Source organism: Cyprinodon tularosa, unplaced genomic scaffold (genome assembly GCF_016077235.1).
Source record: "Cyprinodon tularosa strain WSP-4 unplaced genomic scaffold, ASM1607723v1 ctg269, whole genome shotgun sequence".
In the NCBI taxonomy this organism is placed as follows: Eukaryota; Metazoa; Chordata; class Actinopteri; order Cyprinodontiformes; family Cyprinodontidae; genus Cyprinodon; species Cyprinodon tularosa.
Window position 1 is genome coordinate 517,141 of NW_024038973.1, and position 22,523 is coordinate 539,663.

A 22,523-nucleotide genomic window follows, 5' to 3' on the forward strand; every position below is an offset into this window, starting at 1 on the left:
AAATGGTAAAGCTACCTTAAAAAACTGAAAACAGGATATAAAGAAACTGCAGAATGCAAGATCTAAATGATCCGTTATATCTGTTCTTCAATGTTCAAATAAGAAATTAGATTTATCTTTATGTCCTTGATATATTAGCCTTTTGGATTAGGCTAACAGCCCATGTGGAGTTCTCAACGCTCCACAGACACAATTCAAGAGGACACAGATTGTTTAGGCTTGACCTTCCTTCTTGTGTGTCGTCTGGGGATTCTGCTGCATCTCCATCCCATCTTCTGGTTTCATTTGCAGCAGTCAGCCCAGTGGCAGCTCAGGAATGGCAATTCTCCCGCTTTCATTTTTTGCTAAATTTTCTAATTTTTAGTGCAGAAAAGGTTTTTTTCTTCATTGTTGGTAGAAAAATTTGGTCTATTTACAAGTAGAGATTCTTTGTGCTTTGACTCCACCTACAGTTCCCGGAGTGCACCACAGGTTATATATGTATGTGTTTGTTTTCATTCAATCTGTAGGATAGAAGCAGAGCCTATGGGGTGTCAGCGTTAAGTCACAGGAAGGAACGTCTCGCTCAAAAGGATTACTGGGCAGATGAAAAACCATGGCAATGAACCCTTTTGTGTAAAGTTTAGTGCACAGCGGTGCTTGCAGGCACATTGTCAGTGATACGCGCAGATTGTTGTCGAAATGTGGGAGACATTTTTCATCACTGGGAGAGGGCACTTCCACTCCACCTTTAATGCTTAACAGAAAAAAATGACAGCTGCTGACTTCCCTCTTTGTGACAGGCTACCGCTGATGACAAGCTGTATTTTAGATGCCTCACTGTGTCCTGCTTTCCCAAACACTGCAACAGAGGTGTAAAACAAGACAGGTTGCTCCTGCCCCATTTTCTATCAGATCCTGTTATTCACTTCTGCCTCTTTTACTACCTAATTTGCTTCTTGCATCATCTGTTTTAAGATCACATCTGGATGGAGATGGACAAACAAAGCTGTCCAAATTGGTAGTAAAATAATAGGTGGTTTTAAATTTAAAAGTTCAAAGGTGTTGATAAGTATATCATACGTCTATATAAAATACAGCCCAGAGAATTCAGGTATCAAATATTATTCTCCTGTTTAGATTAAACTCAGCATGAATCCAGTTGTTCTGCCTCATGTTGCGCAATAAACATTAGTTAACAAATGAAAACTTACAGAATCAAATTTGATCCGTCTGCAGTCTTTCTCAGGCTTTTTAGGAGATATAGTAGGGATGTGGAAGAAGGTTTTCAGGTCAGATGCAGCCAAAATGGGACCTATATCTAAAATACACTGGGAAAAAAGATCTAAGAGTTCGTAATACTTACTTAAAATAAATGTATTTACCCTTAATTTGAGTAGGGAAATAAGATGATCTGCCAATAGAATGAGTATGTTACCCTTACAATAGAATAAGTATATGTTATGCACATTAAATAAGAGGCTGCTGTTGTTTTTTTCTTATTTTAAATGTGATTTTTCCATTGGCAAATTGTCTTACTTTCTTGCTCAATTCAAGGAAAAATGCAGGAAATGTAAGAAAAATTGACCTACCTAGATTTAATTTTTTTGCAGATTACTGTGAAGCTAACACTGCATATAGAGTAGCTCTGAGTCTGAACCAATGGTGAAAAGTTACGGTGGCTGTATCATGCTGTGGGGTTACATGTCTTTGCCATAGACCGAATCAGCCAGTGTGAAGTAGCAAAATAGGGAAAACAATAATTTATTTGATTATCCTTTACAAAGGGTTCGCATTCACATCCTTATGGGTTGCAACCAAAGAGCTACAGTTCAGCAATTTCTGGACTTTTATAAAACAACAAACAGTTCAGCTAATCTTTTGAATTTTTTTAGCCTCAATTGTTTCTGATTTGTATGCATGACAAATTAGAATGATTTTAATAAATTTGTATGTTAGAATGACCCAGTCAAAGTCTAATCTAAAATCATTTTGAAAATAATTATCTGATGCTACCCCATTAGCTTGAATGTCTTTATTCTTTAGATATTTAGAGTGTCATATATTACTTTCCTTTAACTTCTGCATCATTCTATGGCAGCCTCATAAAGTTTTGATAAATTAAATTACATTATATTTCATTGTTTTATTGTAACTAAGTGTAAAAAAGACAGGGGAAATGAAATTTAACTGAATTTGAGTTTGGTTCATGAGGTAATTTATATCAAGAGATTTGTACCATTACAATGACTCAAAATCAGATATATTAATAGGATATATATTTGTGTGTGTGTGTAAATCAGATGTATTGAGAAAGTAAGACCATGGCCTTGGTTTAAAGCAGCGTTTTGCTGCCCTGATCTCCACCATGTAGCATGTTGCACAACAAGGACAAGTCCTGAAGCAATTCTTGGTAGGCATGTCTCTGAGACTGTAGCTTTAGGCAGAAGGAGATCACACAGATCTGGCTACAGCAGAGAGTTTTCCATCGCCTGGAGCTAAAGAGGAGCTAACCCCGTCCTCGCCTTTATAAGCTGCTGTTGCTGTGTTGAATCTGTTGGAGCTCCGGCGAGGTGCCACAGTAGGTCAGGTATAAGATGACTGGGATGAAATTATCCATGTTAAAGCCTGAAGAGGAAATAGCAAGCGTAGACTGTGCTAATGCAAGTAGCAATATCTTAGCTTCATATTTAATTCATGCAGTCCAGCCTCCTACTTACTGGTAGGACGGCAAATCTTTTTCATGAATAAGTCAGTATTAATTAATAGTGAACAGCTGCTACGTATTGACTGGAATTGTATGGTGAAAAATATTCTGATCCACTCAGCAACAGCATCCAGAGAGTGAAGACACTCATTTACTTATGATAGATGCTGAAGGTTTTCTTAATAAAGTCAGTCTGTTTTTCTATGTTGCCATCTTTTGTGCTAAATTAGATAAAGAATGAGATGCAGATGACTAAGGCTATTTCAGAGAAGTTTTCTCAGATGTCTTCATAAACCCTGAGCTTACCTGTGTGCTCAGAACAAATCCTATCGCATCTTGCTGGTTTTCTTGTTTTGACTCGGCTGTAAGGGAATTGAAAGAGTCTGAATGTGAAAGAATCTTTACATCATTAGAAACCAATCCTTACCCTCAGATAGCTGCTGCACATCTTTGTCATTCCCTCTTCTCGTCTTAAACACATTTTCTCCCTCCACTGACGGAAAAGAAGAAAACTTATGTGACAGACATTTTTAAATTAAGATTAATATCAATTCCCTCCCAACAAGTTCTGTGATGTACGGCTGTGCCCAAGAGGAGAGGAGGAGTGGCTGTGTGCAGAGAACTTAATCAGTCTGCCTCTTAGTGAGCTCGGGTCCATTTGTCCCAGATGCTAATCTTTAGAGCTGAGCTCTGAGGCCAGAAGCACTCTCCTTGTATTTGGTGTGAAGAATCATGAGCAGACATGCCAAGCCTTTCCTGCCTGCTCACGTTTTTCTCTCCGGCCTAGGAAAAATTTCACACATCGGGGAGGGCAAAATGTCCCTTTGCACCTCCACGGCAAAGTGGTGGCTCTCACAGCTGTGGGGAGCAGATGCTCGGAGGTTACAGGCACAGGCCTTCAGGGACAGCCACGCTTTGCCCTCCAGGGGCGACATACAAAAACACACTCTGCAAAGAAAACTTAGTGATGGCTTAGTGGAAGCCACCCTCTCCACCTCTAATAATACATGCATGAAATAGAAGTAGATCCTCCTTAAAAACTGTTTTATTTTGTGTCATATTTAATTCAAACAATCATGGCTGCAGCATCACTTCTTCAAAAAAAATTTTTCTTTTTTTGTGGGCAATCAGATGGTAACTTAATATTGCACCTAAAATTTGAGTTAATTTAGGTATGATATGATATGAACCATTAGGAAAATTAGGGGGGAAAATGTATTTAGGTTGGAAAAGCACTTCTACTAAGAATCCCTAATATGAATAGAATAAATTACAATTAAAAAAATGGGAAATTCTGGTGTTTACAGCAGTAAGAAGATTTTAGAAAAAATGGTCACATAAATATCCTTAGAGGACGTGCAGGTGGTGCAGTGGGTAGTGTGCATGACCCATGTATGGAGGCCTTAGTTCTCGACGCGGTCGACCCGGGTTCGAATCTGGTCCGTGGTCCTTTGTTGCTTCCCATCTCTCATACCCCCTTACCTGTCAGCCTACTGTCAGAAAAACAAGCCACTAGTGCTGTATTAACACAAAAAAATATGGACCTTAAAAAAACTATAACAAAGTATAATAGTGAAGAGTTAAAAGATAAACAATAAAATATTGAATTGTAAAGTTTTTAAAAAATCTAAAAACCGTGCACCTAGAGAATAAATAACCAATATACACCAATGGACATTTTTACATTTGAAAATAGCAGCAACATCAGAGATGTGCAAAATAACAGCAGCATGTTGTATAACTGACTAAGTTAAAAAAAATGTGCAAAATCAGCATTAATGTAACAACTTATTGAGGTTGTTGGGAACAGAGATGGTTATAAAGTCTTACAGCTGCTGGGAGGAAGGATCTGTGAAAACGCTCCCTGGAAGCTGAATAAAAAGAAACATTTGAATGAAAGAAGCATTTGTTGTAAAAATACAACAAACTGATCACATTCTAACTAGGATTAGTAGTGTGAAATAATTTAAATAAATGTTGGGCTTTTCTATTATACATTCCAACCACTCTTTTTCACAGTTGTTTGATAACATTACAAACAACTTGATTATTCTTGCTGGCAAGAACTGTAAGCAAGTTTAATGTATTGCAGATTTTTCCCTGATCAGCACAGATTCAGAAATTTACAAGGAGACTAAATTTACAGACCCAGTAATATTCGGGGCATAGCAAGAAGACGTGAAAAGATGAGTGTTGATTGTAACAAACAGAATTACTTTTTTCAACAAATTTCATTTTTTGTAAACACTTTTCTGCGGAAACTCACAACTACTTCCCAAATTTAAAATGTATTTGTGACATCTATATAATGGAATCATTTTGGGGCATTTCTTCAATGCATTGAGGGTCACTAGCTGCATTTCCATTACAAATGTGCGCAAATCTATGAGGATAATCATAGTTTTGTCAACTTTCTCATTTCGAAAATAAAAAGTTATGCAATTGCAGTATTTCATTTAAAAAACAAATACAAGTAAAATTGCACACATGGATTACAAGGTGCACCTGAATATTAGACCCACAAGCCAAAATTGGGGGAGAATCCTATTTTGTTCATGCGTTAGCTGCACCTGACTAAGCTGCAGGTGTTTTAATGTACGATACATGTACTGTGCTGTTCAAATGAGTAGCAAATGTACTGTATAAAAATAACCAACAGCACACCAGAAAAAATAGATTGGGCCTACTTTTTTGGCTAAGGTGCAGCAGAGGCTTTAACAAGAAGTAAAGTCAGTCATTCATCACCTTTGTGTTCTTGCTACCTAATAAAACCACCAAAGTCCTCTTCTTCGGTGTCGACAACAAGCAGGCTCAGAGTGGCTCTGTCGTCCACTCTCCGCTTCTCTCCTTCACTGTTGCTTGTAAAACCAAAAACCTCTTCATTGTCAGTATCAGAATCAAACCTCCTCTGAAGGGCGGTGGCGGTGTCCTACTCTTCATCACACAGCAGTCCAGCCCTTCGAAATCAGTTGGTGATCGGTGAATGATTTATCGGCGCACTGAACGTGCAGTGCTACTTTGAACGCACGATTCACTCTGATGTTGAGTGGATGCAGTTGCTTCAATTTGGCGCTAAACCGTATGGCATTACTTTGCCTGGTGCACGGACATGTGACAAACATACCACTCTTTTCCCTGGGTGCTGTGTCTGGTCACATGCCTTTCCACCAGGCGAATTTGTGGTGTACAACAGTGGAACAAACCAAAACAAATCCTCTTACGATATCACAAAAATAATTTAAAAAATCCATAGAAAAAGACTCTTTGGACGATAAGATGCAGAGTTTAAAGCTTGTCAAAACAGTAGCGGCTTACTGTCCGAAAAATAGGGTAAATACGTTCGTTTTCAAAATTACTATGAAAACAACATGGATATACACTATATTGCCAAAAGTATTTGCTCACCTGCCTTGACTCACATATGAGCTTAAGTGACATCCCGTTCCTAATCCATAGGGTTCAATATGACGTCGGTCCACCCTTTGCAGCTAGAACAGCTTCAACTCTTCTGGGAAGGCTGTCCACAAGGTTTAGGAGTGTGTTTATGGGAATTTTTGACCATTCTTCCAGAAGCGCATTTGTGAGGTCGCACACTGATGTTGGACGAGAAGGCCTGGCTCTCAGTCTCCGCTCTAATTCATCCCAAAGGTGTTCTATCGGGTTGAGGTCAGGACTCTGTGCAGGCCAGTCAAGTTCATCCACACCAGACTCTGTCATCCATGTCTTTATGGACCTTGCTTTGTGCACTGGTGCACAGTCATGTTGGAAGAGGAAGGGGCCAGCTCCAAACTGTTCCCACAAAGTTGGGAGCATGGAATTGTCCAAAATGTCTTGGTATGCTGAAGCATTCAGAGTTCCTTTCACTGGAACTAAGGGGCCAAGCCCAGCTCCTGAAAAACAACCTCACACCATAATCCCCCCTCCACCAAACTTTACACTTGGCACAATGCAGTCAGACAAGTACCGTTCTCCTGGCAACCGCCAAACCCAGACCCGTCCATCAGATTGCCAGATGGAGAAGCGCGATTCGTCACTCCAGAGAACGCGTCTCCACTGCTCTAGAGTCCAGTGGCGGCGTGCTTTACACCACCGCATCCGACGCTTTGCATTGCACTTGGTGATGTATGGCTTGGATGCAGCTGCTCGACCATGGAAACCCATTCCATGAAGCTCTCTGCGCACTGTTCTTGAGCTAATCTGAAGGCCACATGAAGTTTGGAGGTCTGTAGTGATTGACTCTGCAGAAAGTTGGCGACCTCTTCGCACTATGCGCGTCAGCATCCGCTGACCCCGCTCCGTCAGTTTACGTGGCCTACCACTTCGTGGCTGAGTTGCTGTCGTTCCCAAACACTTCCATTTTCTTATAATACAGCTGACAGTTGACCGTGGAATATTTCGGAGCGAGGAAATTTCACGACTGGATTTGTTGCACAGGTGGCATCCTATCACAGTTCCACGCTGGAATTCACTGAGCTCCTGAGAGCGACCCATTCTTTCACAAATGTTTGTAAAAACAGTCTGCATGCCTAGGTGCTTGAATTTATACACCTGTGGCCATGGAAGTGATTGAAACACCTGATTCCAATAATTTGGATGGGTGAGCAAATACTTTTGGCAATATAGTGTATCTCATGTAAACACTTGAGATATATCCATATTTCAGCCACTGCTCTAGCTGGCATCATCATCCTCCAAATACTTCATTTTTTTCATTAATCTTTTTATAAGGCAGTAAGGTCCAGTTGCAGATCACATATGAAGCAAAACAGTGTTTCCATTGCGCTTCGGGAAATACAAGAATATAGATACGACTGAAGAACCATCTAATCAAAGCGTAAAATCTTTTTATAGACAAAGTTGATTTTTTTTTTATTATTGCAATGTTTCTATTTAGCTAATTATTTTTGCAGTTACGATTTTCACACTTTGATAGTTAATGGAAAGAAATACTGAGTGCAGTAAATTTTATGATTTTATGGTAAAAATAGAAAGATTGAAATTAATGAGCAACTAATAGGCATAATTTAAATTATGCCTGTTAAATTAAGATATTTTGGATATTTTCCCTAAATTTTAAAAGTATGAGGACAGCCCTTTTGAGTTAATCTTAAAACAAGTTTCTTTTTAATCATGGATCACTTTACTGTGAACCAAGAGGAAAGCAGTTCTCTAAAACAACAACACAACACCAGTGTCTCCTATAACTACACTACTTATTTTTACAACAGAATAATTCATAAAGTACCAAGACATATTTTTAAAATTTTCACAAGACCCTGATCTAGATGCTGAATGAGGTTAAGGTTGGACCATTTGGAGGTGGTGCTCAAACTTCATTACTCAATTTACTTTGTGAAAATATACAAATGAATGATAGTAAAACCAGCCCTTAGCATCATGCTGCCACCACCCTGTTCAGCTTAATCCTTCAACCATATTTTTGATGACTATCATTGTGGCCCAAACACTCAATGTTTGCCTAATTATATTCATTTAGCTTTACCATGTGGACATATTTATATTACAGTCAGGGTCAAGGTTTCTAATTTGAAACAGGTACTTTTTCTTCTATATGATCCTATTATTACATGTTTACGACACTTTTTTCCCTATCTTTATATACAAAGTGGTTGGTTCTTTATTGTGTAAGCCACAGTTATTAAGAGCCATTGTTGGAGTCCAAAAAGTCCCTTATGATTGAAATTGCTCACAACTGTGAGTTTTAACATGATGGTATGATGAAACATACAACAGAGGAATAGAGAAAGTAGGGTGATATTAAGAAACTGGAACACTCTCAAAGTAACTCCTGTCAAGCCATTTGGTCAAATATCCATCCAGAGTGACTTCAGAGGCTTGTTGATAAATACCAAAAGGATGTGCTTTCTTTGTCATTTCTTTTTACGTTTTACAAAATATCATTGCCAGTATATTTACCCTCAAGTTTTTTTATTATTACCTAAATGGAGTTTTTTCTTGTCTTTATTTCATGTAAGCAAAACATTTAAGTCAAATCATTGCAGCAATACTGTGTAAATTTTGACCCAAATATTAGCTTAAAGTACCGTAATTTTCGGACTATAAGCCGCACCTGAATATAAGTCGCAGAAGCTAAATTGCATGATTTGTACATAAAGAAGCCGCACCAGACTATAACCCGCAGGTATTTTATGTTTAATTACCATATGGTTCGTGCACAGAGAGGATTGTCGGGAAAGAGGCAACTGTTTGGGAAAGCTCCTATTTATTAACATTTCAACACAATTGAATTGAGACAATTCTTCCTGCTGGCGTCTCACCATTGACTCGTTGATTCCAAAGTTATGTGCAGCGGTTCTATTTCCTTCGTTTACTGCTAAATTGACTGCCTTTAACTTAAAAGCTGCATCATATGCATTTTCCATAATGGAGGCGTCACACAAACTGTCTTGCGCTCGCAATGTCCATCTCGCTCGGAGTCTGCTTCGGGAGGACGTCCGCATTTCATCGCACGCGGCTACTTGTGTGTTGAAGCAAATGTGACGTCAACATGGTGGATGGTAAAATCCACAGATTTAGGTACCGTATTACCCTAGTGGCTGTTAGCTGTAAGTCCATAGATAAGCCGCATTGTTACATAAGCCGCAAGGTCGAAATATGGGGGAAAAGTTGTGGCTTATAGTCCGAAAATTACGGTATATTAAATGATTTTTCAGGACAATATAAATCTTTTAGCCCATACTGACGTTCAGAACGGTTTGGCCTTTGCAAAAACTATGTAACTTGAGACGGAGGGACCCAACACTGAATGAGTTTTGTGAGCCAGGGAGTCGCTTTACAGCAGTCTGAGCAAACCTTAAACACCAGAGTTATCTAAGCTTGGCAGCCTAATGCAACTTACCTGATTCGACATTTTTTCTGCTTCTCTAATGTAGAATTCAATCTCTAGAGGTGAATTTGGCCTTGTTTTATGCAAGGAACTCCCTGACTTCTCAGTCCGCATCCTCCAAACTGATCAGCTATCAGGCTTAAAACATGAAGAGAGACTGTTAGTGTTTTAGTAAAACATTGACAGTTGATTTCAGTAGCGGTTAACCTGGAAGTTGCAGATCTATAGTGCCCCTAGTGGCTAAAATTGCATAGTGTTTTAAAAGCTGCAAACATTAAAACTCCTAATAAGTGTGAGCAAATGTCTGGCTCAAACTGTTTGTGCTTTGAACCAAAAAAACAAACTAACTTATAATTACAACTGACATTTTAGAAATCATTCGGATGTCATTTCCTGCCATGAAGCCGCCTGGTAACAAACAGTACATGGCCTGGTATTAGTGCCTGTTTAATTTCCGCCTTCTGTTAGGTAGAAGATCATAACATGTCACCAGCTTCACTGTCAGATTTCACTCCCCGTGACTCACAGATTTCTCAGAGCACTTAAAGCCTGCTTGGGAAAAAAAGACGCTCAGCCAAAAGGCCAGCGCTGTCAAATCTGAACCTGCTCGCTATGGAATAATCTGTGCCGACCATCGATAACTGAGTGCCCTTTTCAGCCCCAGCTTAAACAGATCCCTTACAGGTTAAAATCTGCATTCAAAATCATTTAAAGCACTCTGGATGGGCTTTCCCCTGCAGGAAATATATATGAGTTGATTCACTTCACTGTTGAATGTTTTATCTGTTGTTCATTGTTTACATTTCCCTTCCCTCCCTATTACTCTTCCCAATCATTTTCCACCAGTGGATCGAGGTAAATATGAATCGGCAGGTCTTTTTACTTCATCCTGTGCTAGAAATGAAAGGGCAAGAAAAGGGAAAAGCAGGCATACAATATAAAATAAAGAAAACGGAGGCCTGAGTATGGGTGAGTTAATCCAAGAAGAAATCATCTGTTAAAATTCATTAGCTAAGCCTCTCTGAACACAAAATGAAAAGACATTAAATATGTATTATTTATGAAATGTCTGTGCTCTCTGAAAAGGGTGTCTAGTGCTGTTAATTACTCAGCCATTCATACAGAAAAGATTATTTCAAATGGAAAGTGAAAGCAAGGCCAGACAGCAAAAGAGCTGTTAGTTTCTTTCACGCTATTTTTAAATGACATTGGTGAAAATGGAAGAGCTAATTATGGTAGCTCTAAAATTCAAAGCTAATTTAAGAAGCCGCGTGTCAGCTTTATTGACATCTTCTGTAGAGCGATGTGGTTTAAGGCCCACAGAGGAATCTCGCTGCCGCCGCGAGGGAGACGACAAAGTGGCTGCTTGAATGATCGCCGCTTGATGGCATGAAAATAACTGTGGGTGATAGATTGTCATGTTCCCCAGGTTCCAGAATTTGTTGCCTGTGCAAAAAAACTCTAATGTTTAGGTACAGAGTGACTCTAAAAAGTATTAACACCCCTTAAACATTTTTATATATTGTCATAATGCCCAGTTTAGCCCTGCACAATTGTTTTCTAAACTTTAGTTGCCTCAAAATACCCCTAATTAAAGTCCAGTGCAACTGATTGCCTTCAAAGATCTGTGGCACACTTTTTTTATTCAATCTGTTTTAGAGGACAATAACGAATAAAGAATTAGACTTAACGCCAAAACAAACAAGGAAATAATTTATAATATAGCCAAGATGCTGATGGTGATTCTGGAGGACCAGAGATCCACGATTCTGGGGAAAATGTTGACAGAACAGTTTTAGTGAGGCACACCAGAAATCTGCTTCTTATAGAAGACCGCTAAAAGGAAGGAAGTGTAGTCAGAGGAGGATAGAATCACTCTTTTTGTCTACATGTAAAACATAATGTGGAGCAAAACTAGCAAAGAACATGAAACATGTCACTTGGGTGGTTCTGGTTTTCAACAGAAACGGGAAAAGTTAAAGAAAGATGGGTGTAGTTAAATGTGGAGTTATATTTAAAATTGGCCTTTTACTAGTCTAAGAAAAATTTAGTCTAGGCTGGAAGTTTGATTTTGATGGGAGGATATGATATTAATCATAAAGCCAGAGTTAAGGTGAAATATTTTAGAGTAGGGGTGTAACCAATGTCCTGTATGGCTCAAAGTACTCCCTACTTTCTGTACTATTTTCATAGGTATGCAATTACTAGATTTTTTTTTTTTTACTGCACATGTATGCGTTATTTGGAGTTTGTTAATCATATAAAAAAGAAATAGATTGAAATTTCTATTTGAATGATAATAAAAAAAACTAATCTATATTTTTACAAGGCTTAGTTGAATGAATGTTGCTGTTTATTACTAGATTGGATTTGCCTTCAGTAAAGATAAAAGGATGATTATTTAACATTATTTAAGACCAGAAATCCAAATCAATCCTTTAGTTTTCCACCCTGTAACAGAAGCACAGTGATACAATGTGCACATTATATATATTTCCCCCTAATAAAACCCCAAGAGCCTCTGTATTATCATAAGTGATATATTTTATTTTCTAAGTGGGAAGAACAAGAAAAGAAGTACTTTCAAGGTTTGTGATTCCTCCTTAAAGGCAGTCACCTGGCAAAGTGGGAACAAGAGCAGGGCATTTATCCACTTACAGAGTGCCACCTCGATGATGTCAGTAACAGATGACTGCAGGACACTCCCCCCTCCATTGCTACACAGCCAGCCTTGGTCACTGAGGGCAGGGAGGAGGAATGGGGTGGGTGCAAGGGAGATAATTATCAGTATAAATGAAGCCCCACAAACGATTCGCACTGCTAGGCCCCCTGATCCAGTCTCCAAGGCAACCTCAGCACGCTAATTTGTTTTGTAGATGAGTAATTACATCCAATTAGTGACCAGAGGAAAAAAAGGAGTCCAAGAAAGGCCCATTGTTCCGGATAGATTGTGTGAATATTAATAGTGGGACGGTCTGAGGCACACAGAGATATGATCGGTGATACTAATGCAGCTGTGGGCACACTTTGCCTGGTCTTGCGCTGCATAACGGATCAGATAACCACTGATGAAAATATATGGCTCTGAAAAGTGTGTGCCTGTCTGTTTTTGTCAAAGTTCTACTCTTTCCCAGCTCCTCCTGAATGCAGCAAAAAGCCAGCTTCTTACCTGGGCCTCCCACACGTTCAAACAATACACACAGCACGCCTGCTGCCAGTTCCTCACACTTTATTATTAGCTCAAATGTCATCTAAAGTCAAAAAACATTTCCCGACGTGACATATGGAAGAAAAAACATTCATTGTGCCACATTGTGTGTCAACATGTATTGGTTTCTTTAGTTTATGTCGCCACCTACAAACACCCAACTGATATATGGTATTTGTCAGAGGAAATGGTGAAATGTGTCAGCTCGCTGTTCAGTGTGTTTCAGAGCTGTTTTCTACATTAAAGCATCGTTTGTGTAGACTGGAATTTAAAAAGTATCTTGGATCCAATTTGATCTTCTATTGAAAATTCTTTTAGTTTTCGATCATGATGTTTTTTTTAAACAGTCAAGGTTTCCTTTGTTGCTCTTTAATTGTTTTAACTAAACCAGTTTTCCTTAATCAAAGGGAAATTAAATGATGCCTTACATTTTTGAGGCTCTTTTGATTTTAATGAATTTGTGACATAAAAGATGAAGGCAGAGTCACCATATTTTTGTTAATGAATTTATTAAATATTTATGTCTTTTACAAATCAAGTACGTTCGTTGTCATTTAGTTGCACACAAACTAAGTAACAGCAAAAACAAAACTTAATTGATGGCCATATACAACACAAACACTTTGAAAACCAGAACAGAAATAAAAGACACATATAAAAAAAGTAAATTCATATTAAACATCAACTTACCAAGAGAGAAGAGTTTTGATTTATGGAAAATTCCTTAAAATAATCACAGACCAGTTTTTGCGCCATCTGGGAAACGGACCCTCTACAGATCATAAAGACCTTAGCTCCCCTCACTGTTCTTTCCAGGACCAGTTGCAGATAGAGCACCACAATGATGTACTTCTTCTTCTGTGGGCTGTGTAATCACAGAATGACCCGAAGAAATAAATTATCTTCTTTGTGTTGTACATATTAAGCAAGAAGTTGTTTATATAGTTCATTATTCAATATATGGAAGAAAAAATGACCAAATTGTCTGATGACTTAACTGCTTTTAAACACAATTTTCTGGCCTCATTCCAGTTTAATGGTTACACTCTCATGTCATTTTTGAGTTAATGAGAATTAACTTTATTAACAATTTTTTTAGGCTAAATGAGGTCGGTCCTTCACAGTCTTGAAATAGTTCAGAAATAGTTGTTGATAATTGGGCTGTGTTTGTTCTGGCTTATTTTGTCCCACTTAAGTTTAATAATAGACATTGAAAAGACGGTGAAAATATTCAGCGTCTTTTCAACGATTTGAAAATTGCGTCTTTTTCACCTTTCTACCAAGGGTAGACGTCATTTGAACATAAAACGTTGTCGTCTTAATGTGTTTTCAGCCGATTTTTGCTGGGTGGGTTACATATTTTTAAACTTAGAAGTTCCTTGGTTGCTGATTTAAACTTTATATATTTTGATCTTTGAAATAAAGAACAAACTTGTCGTTTGAAAGAAGTTGCTCGTTATGGATGTTTTTATTGTTTTCTTTATGTAGGTTAGTGTTCTTGAACAGGACTGGCACTAAGCCCAGTGCCTGAGATGAGAACTAACCCCACACATGGATTATAACAGGTTGCTTCGCTGTCGGCGGGGCACAGGACATATGGTCTCACTTTTTCCCCCAGACAAATGATTCTTCACATGCCCTTAACAATTGGATAAAAAATACATCATAAAAAATCATTTTCTCCTGTCTTCTGCTGCACATTATTAAACCTTCTATAGTTTTTATCATCTTTAAGACTTTCTTGAAAAACAGATTATTTTTCACCTTTTTTTTTGTTACAGGACTTCTGTCCTGTAAGTCCTCTCCTCCGTTCACCTGAACCACCGGCCATTGATGTTGGGTAATCTTCCAAGTGGACTTAGGCGTTTAGACTGTCATAGATGCCCTACAGGCATTTTGGCTGCTATTGAACCAATTAGTTCTCAGAGATCTTTAAATTGGTTCTGTCAGGTGGAATATTCATATCAGCTGTTTTTGGGCAACTCAGATGCAGAGCAATAAAAGGTTTTTCACCCGCTGCCATAGAAAAGCAGTGATTTTAGGCACAACTCTTCTTCTCATTTTTAACAATGGGTCTGCTAATGACTCTTTGCTTTTATAATGATATCCCCATGTTGAAATTAAGTCAACTGAGTTTGTGCTAGTTGAGAATACCAGACAGAAAATTTGTGTCTGTTTTAAGGTTAAAAATTATAGATTTACTTGCAATCAATCATAATACATAATTTCAGAAATATAATATGAATTTTTACCAAAAATAGCTAGGTAGGGAGGGTACAAGGTTTGTGTACCTGCCGAGTTTTTGTCTTCGGTTGTTGTACTTGTACTTGAACTTGGTTTGACAGCATTTTATGTTGTGTTGAGCATGGAGACGAGAACATGTGGTGTTCACCTGTCCTTGTATTTAAATAGAAGTCTCTCAAATGGCTTGTGGATTTTTAAAAGTACAAAAGAGTAAATTCTTTGGCTTTGATAGATTTATGATTGAACTAAATCATTATTTAATTTCCTGAAAAGAGGTAAAAACATGTCACTTTTAAAGCAAATTACAGGGTAATAAAGTTTGAGAAAAGTAAATTTGAAAAATGATTACTAGTATCTTCATTCATAGTAATGTAGGCTAACAACATCTTAGCTGATGACAGTAGACACACTAATATAAATTCATAACCAGTGCTTCTAGATATTCAGGATAACATCATACTTTATTATAAGCCTCCGCTCTTCACTTCCTTTAAACCTACTAAGCTGTCTGAAACGGGAGTAATGTAAAGTTGATGAGTCTATTAATGTGTGCACTCTAGAGTGTCCTCTTCAAAATAGCAGTTTGAAAAACATCACTAGAAAAGAAAGAAAATAAAGAAATACTTATCAAAATGTGAACAATCCCAGGACATCCTAACTTAATGTCTTACTTTTAAGGGCTTAGTTAATGTTTCCCCAAGACTACCAACATTTTTTTTATGATGCTTATTCCAAAAATATAAATATAAAGACATCAAAATAAAATAAGAGGACTTTTGTTCCAAATTCTGCTTTAAAATGTCGTAATTTTTTATGTAATGGCTTGAAATGACTAAAACCTTCCTGAAAAAGCTCTACATTGACTTGAGCATGGAGCCTCTGTAAAACATCAAGGTATCATCAGTATATAAATCGGTTTTGGTTGCAGTAAGTCCCCTGCCCAACTCAATCAAACTGAAGTTAACACACATCACCTGGGTTTAGAGTATTACTCCAGGTATTGCTTAAGCCTATAAAAACTCAATTATTGGCTCCTGGACGTACACATCTTTTGCGATGTTAAAAAGTGGTAGAAAAAAAAAACTGCAGAAATCATTAAATCACCACAGCTTTTAAACCACCATAGAAAACCGAATTCTGAAGAAGATTTACAGCACAAGCTGTCATTACTGTTAAAAGCCTTTAAAACAAAATAAGCATGTCGTTTAAAGAAAATAAAAGATTTAAAATATTCGAAGCAGACGTGGGTTGAACTTTAAGACAGAATGATATTAGTGGCTATCTGCTAATAAATGCCTGCTATAAATGAAGTGCCCAACTTATGAATCCCCAATAAACGTGTTTTTTGCCATTGCCGAATGTTTCTTCCCCATTCTAATTATTCCATTGATCCGGCTTTACTCATTAGCGAGGCCAATCAGTTTTCAGTGACATTTGTGTAAGTGAAGTAAATGGAATGATTGCTTCTTGAGCTTTGTTCAATGTGTCAGGCATTATGTGACGTACGTGGGAAGCCTGCCCTATTTGGAGCCTATAATTTGATGAGTGGGCAGACAGCCCACAAGTGGTGAGATCAGAGTGCTAAAAAGCATTGGCGGGGAGAAGCACGGCTGGTGCTTACATTCCATTTGGCAGAAGTGGACTGTCTCACTCTGAATGGGGAGAGGTGAAGTGGTTTTGAATGGCTATTCGCTCCAGGACCTAAATAAAAAACACACAGAGGCACATACACAAACAGCAGGGGAACCCCAGCATAGACCAGCCTGTGTCACCAATCTCCGTCCCTCCTGAGTAGATTAACTCTGTCATCAAAGAGGTGTGAGAAGGATCAGTTTTTTTTTATTGCCCTCTTCATATGAGCAGCTTGTCTCAGATTAAAAGAACAAGCAATAAATGTCAACGAGATTTATGGCAGAAATGCATTTTATAAACTGTTGATAATCCACCATCTGTTTGAAAGAAAGAATTGCTCAGAGAGGCTAATTTGAGGCGTGCTTAGGGTACTTAAAACACTTCATTTAAGCTTATCGTCAATAAACTTGAATATCTCTGGGTCTCATTCACATAAAAACCTTATCAGTTTTTTGTTTCCCGTCTAAAAGGATGCTGCCGATTGATTATTGATTAGAGCTTTGAGTTTTCCTTCCTTCAGGTAAGTCACTGAGAATTGACTGTTTGAAATGAGGAATGCATCGACCTGTTTCTTTAATGATTTGCCAATTTTATCTCTCTCCACTATCAGTCCGTTTTGATAGATCCGCCCGAAAATATCACTAGTGGATTTGTTATAAACAGACACATTAGTGTATGATATTTAATTACATTCAACTTTTTTTCTTCTTTAGGTCAAGTTAGATCCTTTTTTTCTTACATAATCATAGAGATTACACTCTTTACCTTTAGAAATATGCTGACATTTAGATTATTATGCCTTTAGATATTCTGAGAAATGCATATAAAATATCACTCTAGATATTCTAGTTATTATTGACATTTGGAGTAAATTTAAGTTCAATTCTGAATGTGTTTTTAAAAAAATCGTTTTAATACCAGGTTTTAGAAATTTTTTTTGAGAATTAATCATCTTTTTTTTTGAATACCAATATTTGACACCATTAACAAAATATCCCAATTCTTTTTTTATTTCCTTTAGTTCTGTATACAGAAGTGTTCAGCCTCTTTGTCCTTTTCTTCCTTTTAGTAGAAATGTGATTTTTTTTAATCCTCTATACCCAGAGCATTTTTTCTTAACACCTCTGTTGTAACAACCATCTGTGAACCTAGCTCTCAATGCAAACATTATGGGGCTTGCATAGCAATAGCAGCATCGGATCTACTGCGCTCTAAGATGTATTCATTTGTATAGCTGTGGTGCAGAGGTGGTACAGCTTTCTGGACAGTGTCTTTAGTCAGGTCAGATTTAATGTTTTCAGTAGGATGTTTGTGTAGGCAGCTAGTCAAATGCTCTTGGGTTGCTTGGCTTCCTTCTGGCCACAAGCAAAACTTACAGTATAAGCAAAAGGGAAAACGTAGGTCGTATGTTATTATGGGCTACGTTTACTTGCGCTAGGAAATGAAGTATTTACTCTTTTAAACACCACTTTGAAAGACATAATGGTATTCATTCCACAGAGCAATTAAATGCATCACGTTTCTCTGTTATTAATGTGTTGAATTGAACCTATTTAGGTATCAGGCATAGTTTTATGGAAACACTATAGATGCTTCCTTTTATGAAATGATGGAAATGTCAAAATAAAATAATTCATGATGAAGCAGCATCAGATGACTGTGATAATGTTTAAGCTTGGCTGAAATGGGCTTTATAGAAGGACTGTGGTCCCGCAAATTAGGATGTTTTAACTCTCTACACGGTTTATTTAGAACCTCCTGGTCACCTTCAGGTTTGGATCAAAACATTCATATCAAGATTGGAGGTGGTTTTTTGATCCAAGCATAGCCAGGTTTACGTTGGATTGTGGGAGGCGATTGAGTTAACATACCTATAAAAAGTGGCAGCTCAACTTTACTGTAAAGCATAAATCCAACGCTCATTAAATCTTCTCAGAATCATTCGCTATACCTATAGAAACAAATAGAATAATCAAATTCTAGAAGCATCTACTTCCTGTATTTTTATTTAGTGCTCTGACACCGTATACATCTGACCAGCAGACTGTGTAAAAATAAACCAAACCACTTAAAAAAGTCAAAGTTAACAAACAGAACTGAACAAACTTCAAATGTGAGATCGGCCTTAGCATCTTGAAGACAGCTAAGTCCATTTTTGGAGCAGCAAACACAGAAACACTGTGGGCAGAGCTGAGCTGAGGTGTGAGCAAGGCAGCCTGCAAACCTGACTGAGTCACAGCGGTTCATGCAAGGGGAATGGGACACAATTCCTGCAAACTACTGTGAGAAGCAACCAAAATATGTTGTGCAGGTTTTACAGCTTGAGGGGCAATCTACCAAATACTAACAAAGTACATACAACTTCAAAATACTAAGAAACTTCCTCTCTTGTTAATCTGGCAGAGATAATTCTGGCAATCCTATATAAACTAGAAAAGCAAAGGTTTAGTGTGATTTTATGCCATAAGCAAAACAGGTTGTCTGTCTTTTTTTAACAGTATATGTAAATATCTGTTTTTAGTTGAATTTTTCTTCTTTTTTTCAAGTTATATCAAATCAGAAAAACTCTTATAACGGCATCCAATCAGCTGGATAATTTATGCAGCCAGAATTATGGAGCTCGATTTCACACCACAGCTGCATATCTCAAATAAGAGCCATATGCTGGGTGGGATGGGTGGGGGGCAAAAAAGGGAAGAGGGGTTTGGCCACATGGCAGGAGTTGCTGGGGAGGGTGGGCGGGGAGGGCCAATTAAAACTGATGTAATCAAAAGATGGTAGAAGACTCCAGAACATTATGCTTAGCAATTTGGGCACTGACTTTGAGAATGAAAAAAGTTGATTTCCACAATGATGGAGTCCCCTCCCCCCCTCCCCACCCCTATACTGTATCTCCCAGGCCTCCCCGATTATGGGTTTTACTCTGCGCCCAGTGACCAGAGGGGGGGGCCCTGCTCCTTTGCTGACTATGGCTCCCTGGGGCCCCAGGCGGCTCAGATGCTGCACAGTGAGCATGCCACCTCCGCCTGCAACTCCCCCCTACAGCACCTACACAGCCCGGATCAGTTTAAGAACCCAGGTTTGTATCTGAGCATCTATCTCATCCACATTTTGAACTTTTCCGTTTGATTCATGACATTATTCCATGCAGATGATCAGAACCTTTCTTTTAAATATATTTTTGTTTGACTTTTGTTTACAAATAAAATTAAATAAACCCCCTTTGAGAAAAAACAAAGCAAAGCTACATCTTGTTGACAATTAAGCATTGCATGCTTTTCCTACTTTTTCAAATTCAATGTAGATTTTGTTGTTTCTTTCCTGAGATTTTTTTGTTTCTCCCAGCCCCTGCTTGCACAAAAGGGGCCGACCCATACAGAATGTAATCCTTCATTTGCATGTGAACAAAGTAATTAATGATGATGTCAGAGAGTACAGCGGCCTCTCTAATACTGCCCAGGTGTATATGAATTGAGTGCCATTTTTCTCTGAAACCCTTAAGACTTCTAAGTGTGGGAGAGATTGCTCGCATTATTAGGCAGAGATTCTTGTAAAACACTGAACACTTAGCAGAAAACATTTTTTGCATAATAAATACAGCCACTCTAGGTGCTCACTTTGATCTTTGCTGCGTTGTCGTTTTCTCTTTTTTATGACTGTTTGTAAAAGCAAGAAATGAGATACAAAAGGAAAAACAGTGCACAGATTGCAAAGAATGTAATCAAAATATTTCAAATGCCTTTTTTTGTCTTTTAGAGGTAGTCTTTATAATTAGTAAAGCTAAGAAAATTGAAACTAATTTCAGCGTTACCTAAAATATTTGTTGATTAAAATCTAGTTTGGTATGATAAGTTACCTGAAATTCAGAAGCATTTCTACCTGGTCTGAGAAATCCATGGATGTCTGCTAAATCCTCTCAGAGACCAGTCTGGTTTTCTTTCCTTGTTATACATTGATGCCTGACTGTTACAGAGAGGGACGATCCAGAGGCACGCCCAATCATCTGATTCTATCAAAAGATGATTTACTGTTTATGAGGAAATGCTTTTTTTCAATCCTCACTTGAGCTTTTTGTTAGATTCAGAGACAATCATATGACATCATGGATGGAGACTAGATGGCTGTGATGTTCAGCTGTATAAAGTTAAGCAGGAATTTTCCAACGCGTGGCATCAGCTAAATATCAAGATAATAGTTTTTTTTTCCTTTTTTTGTAGTGAGTTTAGCAATGCTTCAGTCAGAGTTATTTAGTTGATTGAAGTCATCTAATTCTCTAACCCTGTTGACCTAATTGATGTAGCTTTTGGCAGATCTGAAATCTCTTTAAAATTGTATTATATAGCACTTTTTCTTATTAACAGGATATTAACATGCAAAACTGATTTAAGAATTACTAGAAGTCACATTTTAAGCAGTCTGAGGTGAGTCACACGGTTGGTAAGGTTAGCATTGCTAACTATAAACTGCACTATCTTAGTGTTTTGCTTGAAAATGTAAAGTCTAACTTTAAATCCATTTTTTTTTCTTAAAGCAGTCAAAATTTCTAAAACAATCATGTTTCATTGGAAATTTAAAAAAACATTTGCATATTTATGTGATCCGTGTAGCCTTTCTGTTATCTACTTTATTACTACTCTTTTATTTAAAAGTAGAAGCTCCCTGATTTAGTAGCAGGTATGCCTCCATAGAAAATGCAGCTTCCTTAAAAATGGCCTCTTTTAATTTTGTTATTCCTTAGTTTGTCGCTGACAAAAATGATCCAGATGAAGGAAAGCTATATTTGCATTGAAAAAATGCTGCGTTCACTTTGTGGAAAACACAGTTTGTTTAAATTTCCAACTAACTACTGAGGAGGTAAACTCATTTCTTGAGGAAATCTCTTCTTTAGTTTATTTTATACACAAGAGGGCTTCATTGGTCATGATTTGTTATTCTTTTAAAACAGTTGTTGAACTTATAGACTTTTTTGTTTTTTTATTTGCTATTTTTTGGCAATGTTTTTAGTGGGGGTTTAGGGGTAACGATGTTCTGCGGGCAGTTTTTGTATTAAAAAACAATAAATATAAAATACTTGCAATCTAACATTCCCTGACACGGCTTTTTTCCTCCTTTAATGACAACAAGTTGGAACGATTGTAGAAAAGCCAATAACTTGACTCCATTGTTTGAAAACAATAGGGAGGTAAAAATCTGACCTCTAATGAATGCAAAAATATCCATAAAAAAAAAACTTCTTAAAAAGACCTCTTTCTGCCAACAACTAGTAAAAACAAAGTAAACGTTTTGTTTAACAAAATATGTTATCTTTGGGTATGGCTTACAGTATTTATCTTGGAAAAGTAATTTCATTACTGATTACTCCTTTAAAAAGTATGTCAATTATTGACTGACTCACCTAAATTAAATGTAACTGGGTTAGATTCAAAGTTACTTTTTTAGTTAGTTTAAGTAAATATATCACCTGCATCACTAAATATAGCTATTATTTTCAGTAGCAAGCACAGATCACTATTAACATTAGATAATAGACAGCAGTAGTTATTTTTGTCAAAAGGTAACTGCTGCTTTCCAACTAAACGATAATGGCAAGAAAGTGTTTTAAAAATGTATGATTGGATGGAACTCATTGTTTGTTTCTGTATATAATTGGATCTGTTATCTTCATGTGTCTTGGGGTGACAATAGTGGAGGTTTGATAACAGTGGACCAACAGTTTGGCCCATATTTCACTCAATATAGTTTTGCAGATTCACAACTAGTGCATCTTCTGCGGTTATTTAGAAAGGAAAATCAGTCATCGTATGGATATGAGGAGGGATGCCGCACTCCAATAAAAATCGCCAGTTACAGATAATGAGGATTGCCATTTCAACTGAAAAACCCCT

At 37.5% G+C, this 22,523-nt stretch overlaps 1 protein-coding gene across 8 annotated transcripts in view; it reads left to right on the forward strand.

Annotated features, from left to right (window-relative positions):
- LOC119786222 (RNA-binding protein Musashi homolog 2) overlaps positions 1–22,523 on the forward strand; it is a 387,008-nt gene that overhangs the window by 353,573 nt on the left and 10,912 nt on the right. For 5 of the 8 annotated variants that reach the window (XM_038289416.1, XM_038289417.1, XM_038289418.1 and 2 more), the window contains one exon: positions 19,538–19,717. The exons of the other annotated variants lie outside the window; for them this stretch is intronic. In XM_038289416.1, the coding sequence (XP_038145344.1) occupies positions 19,538–19,717 (180 nt within the window). The remainder of the gene's footprint in view (positions 1–19,537; positions 19,718–22,523) is intronic. 8 annotated transcript variants of the gene reach the window in all.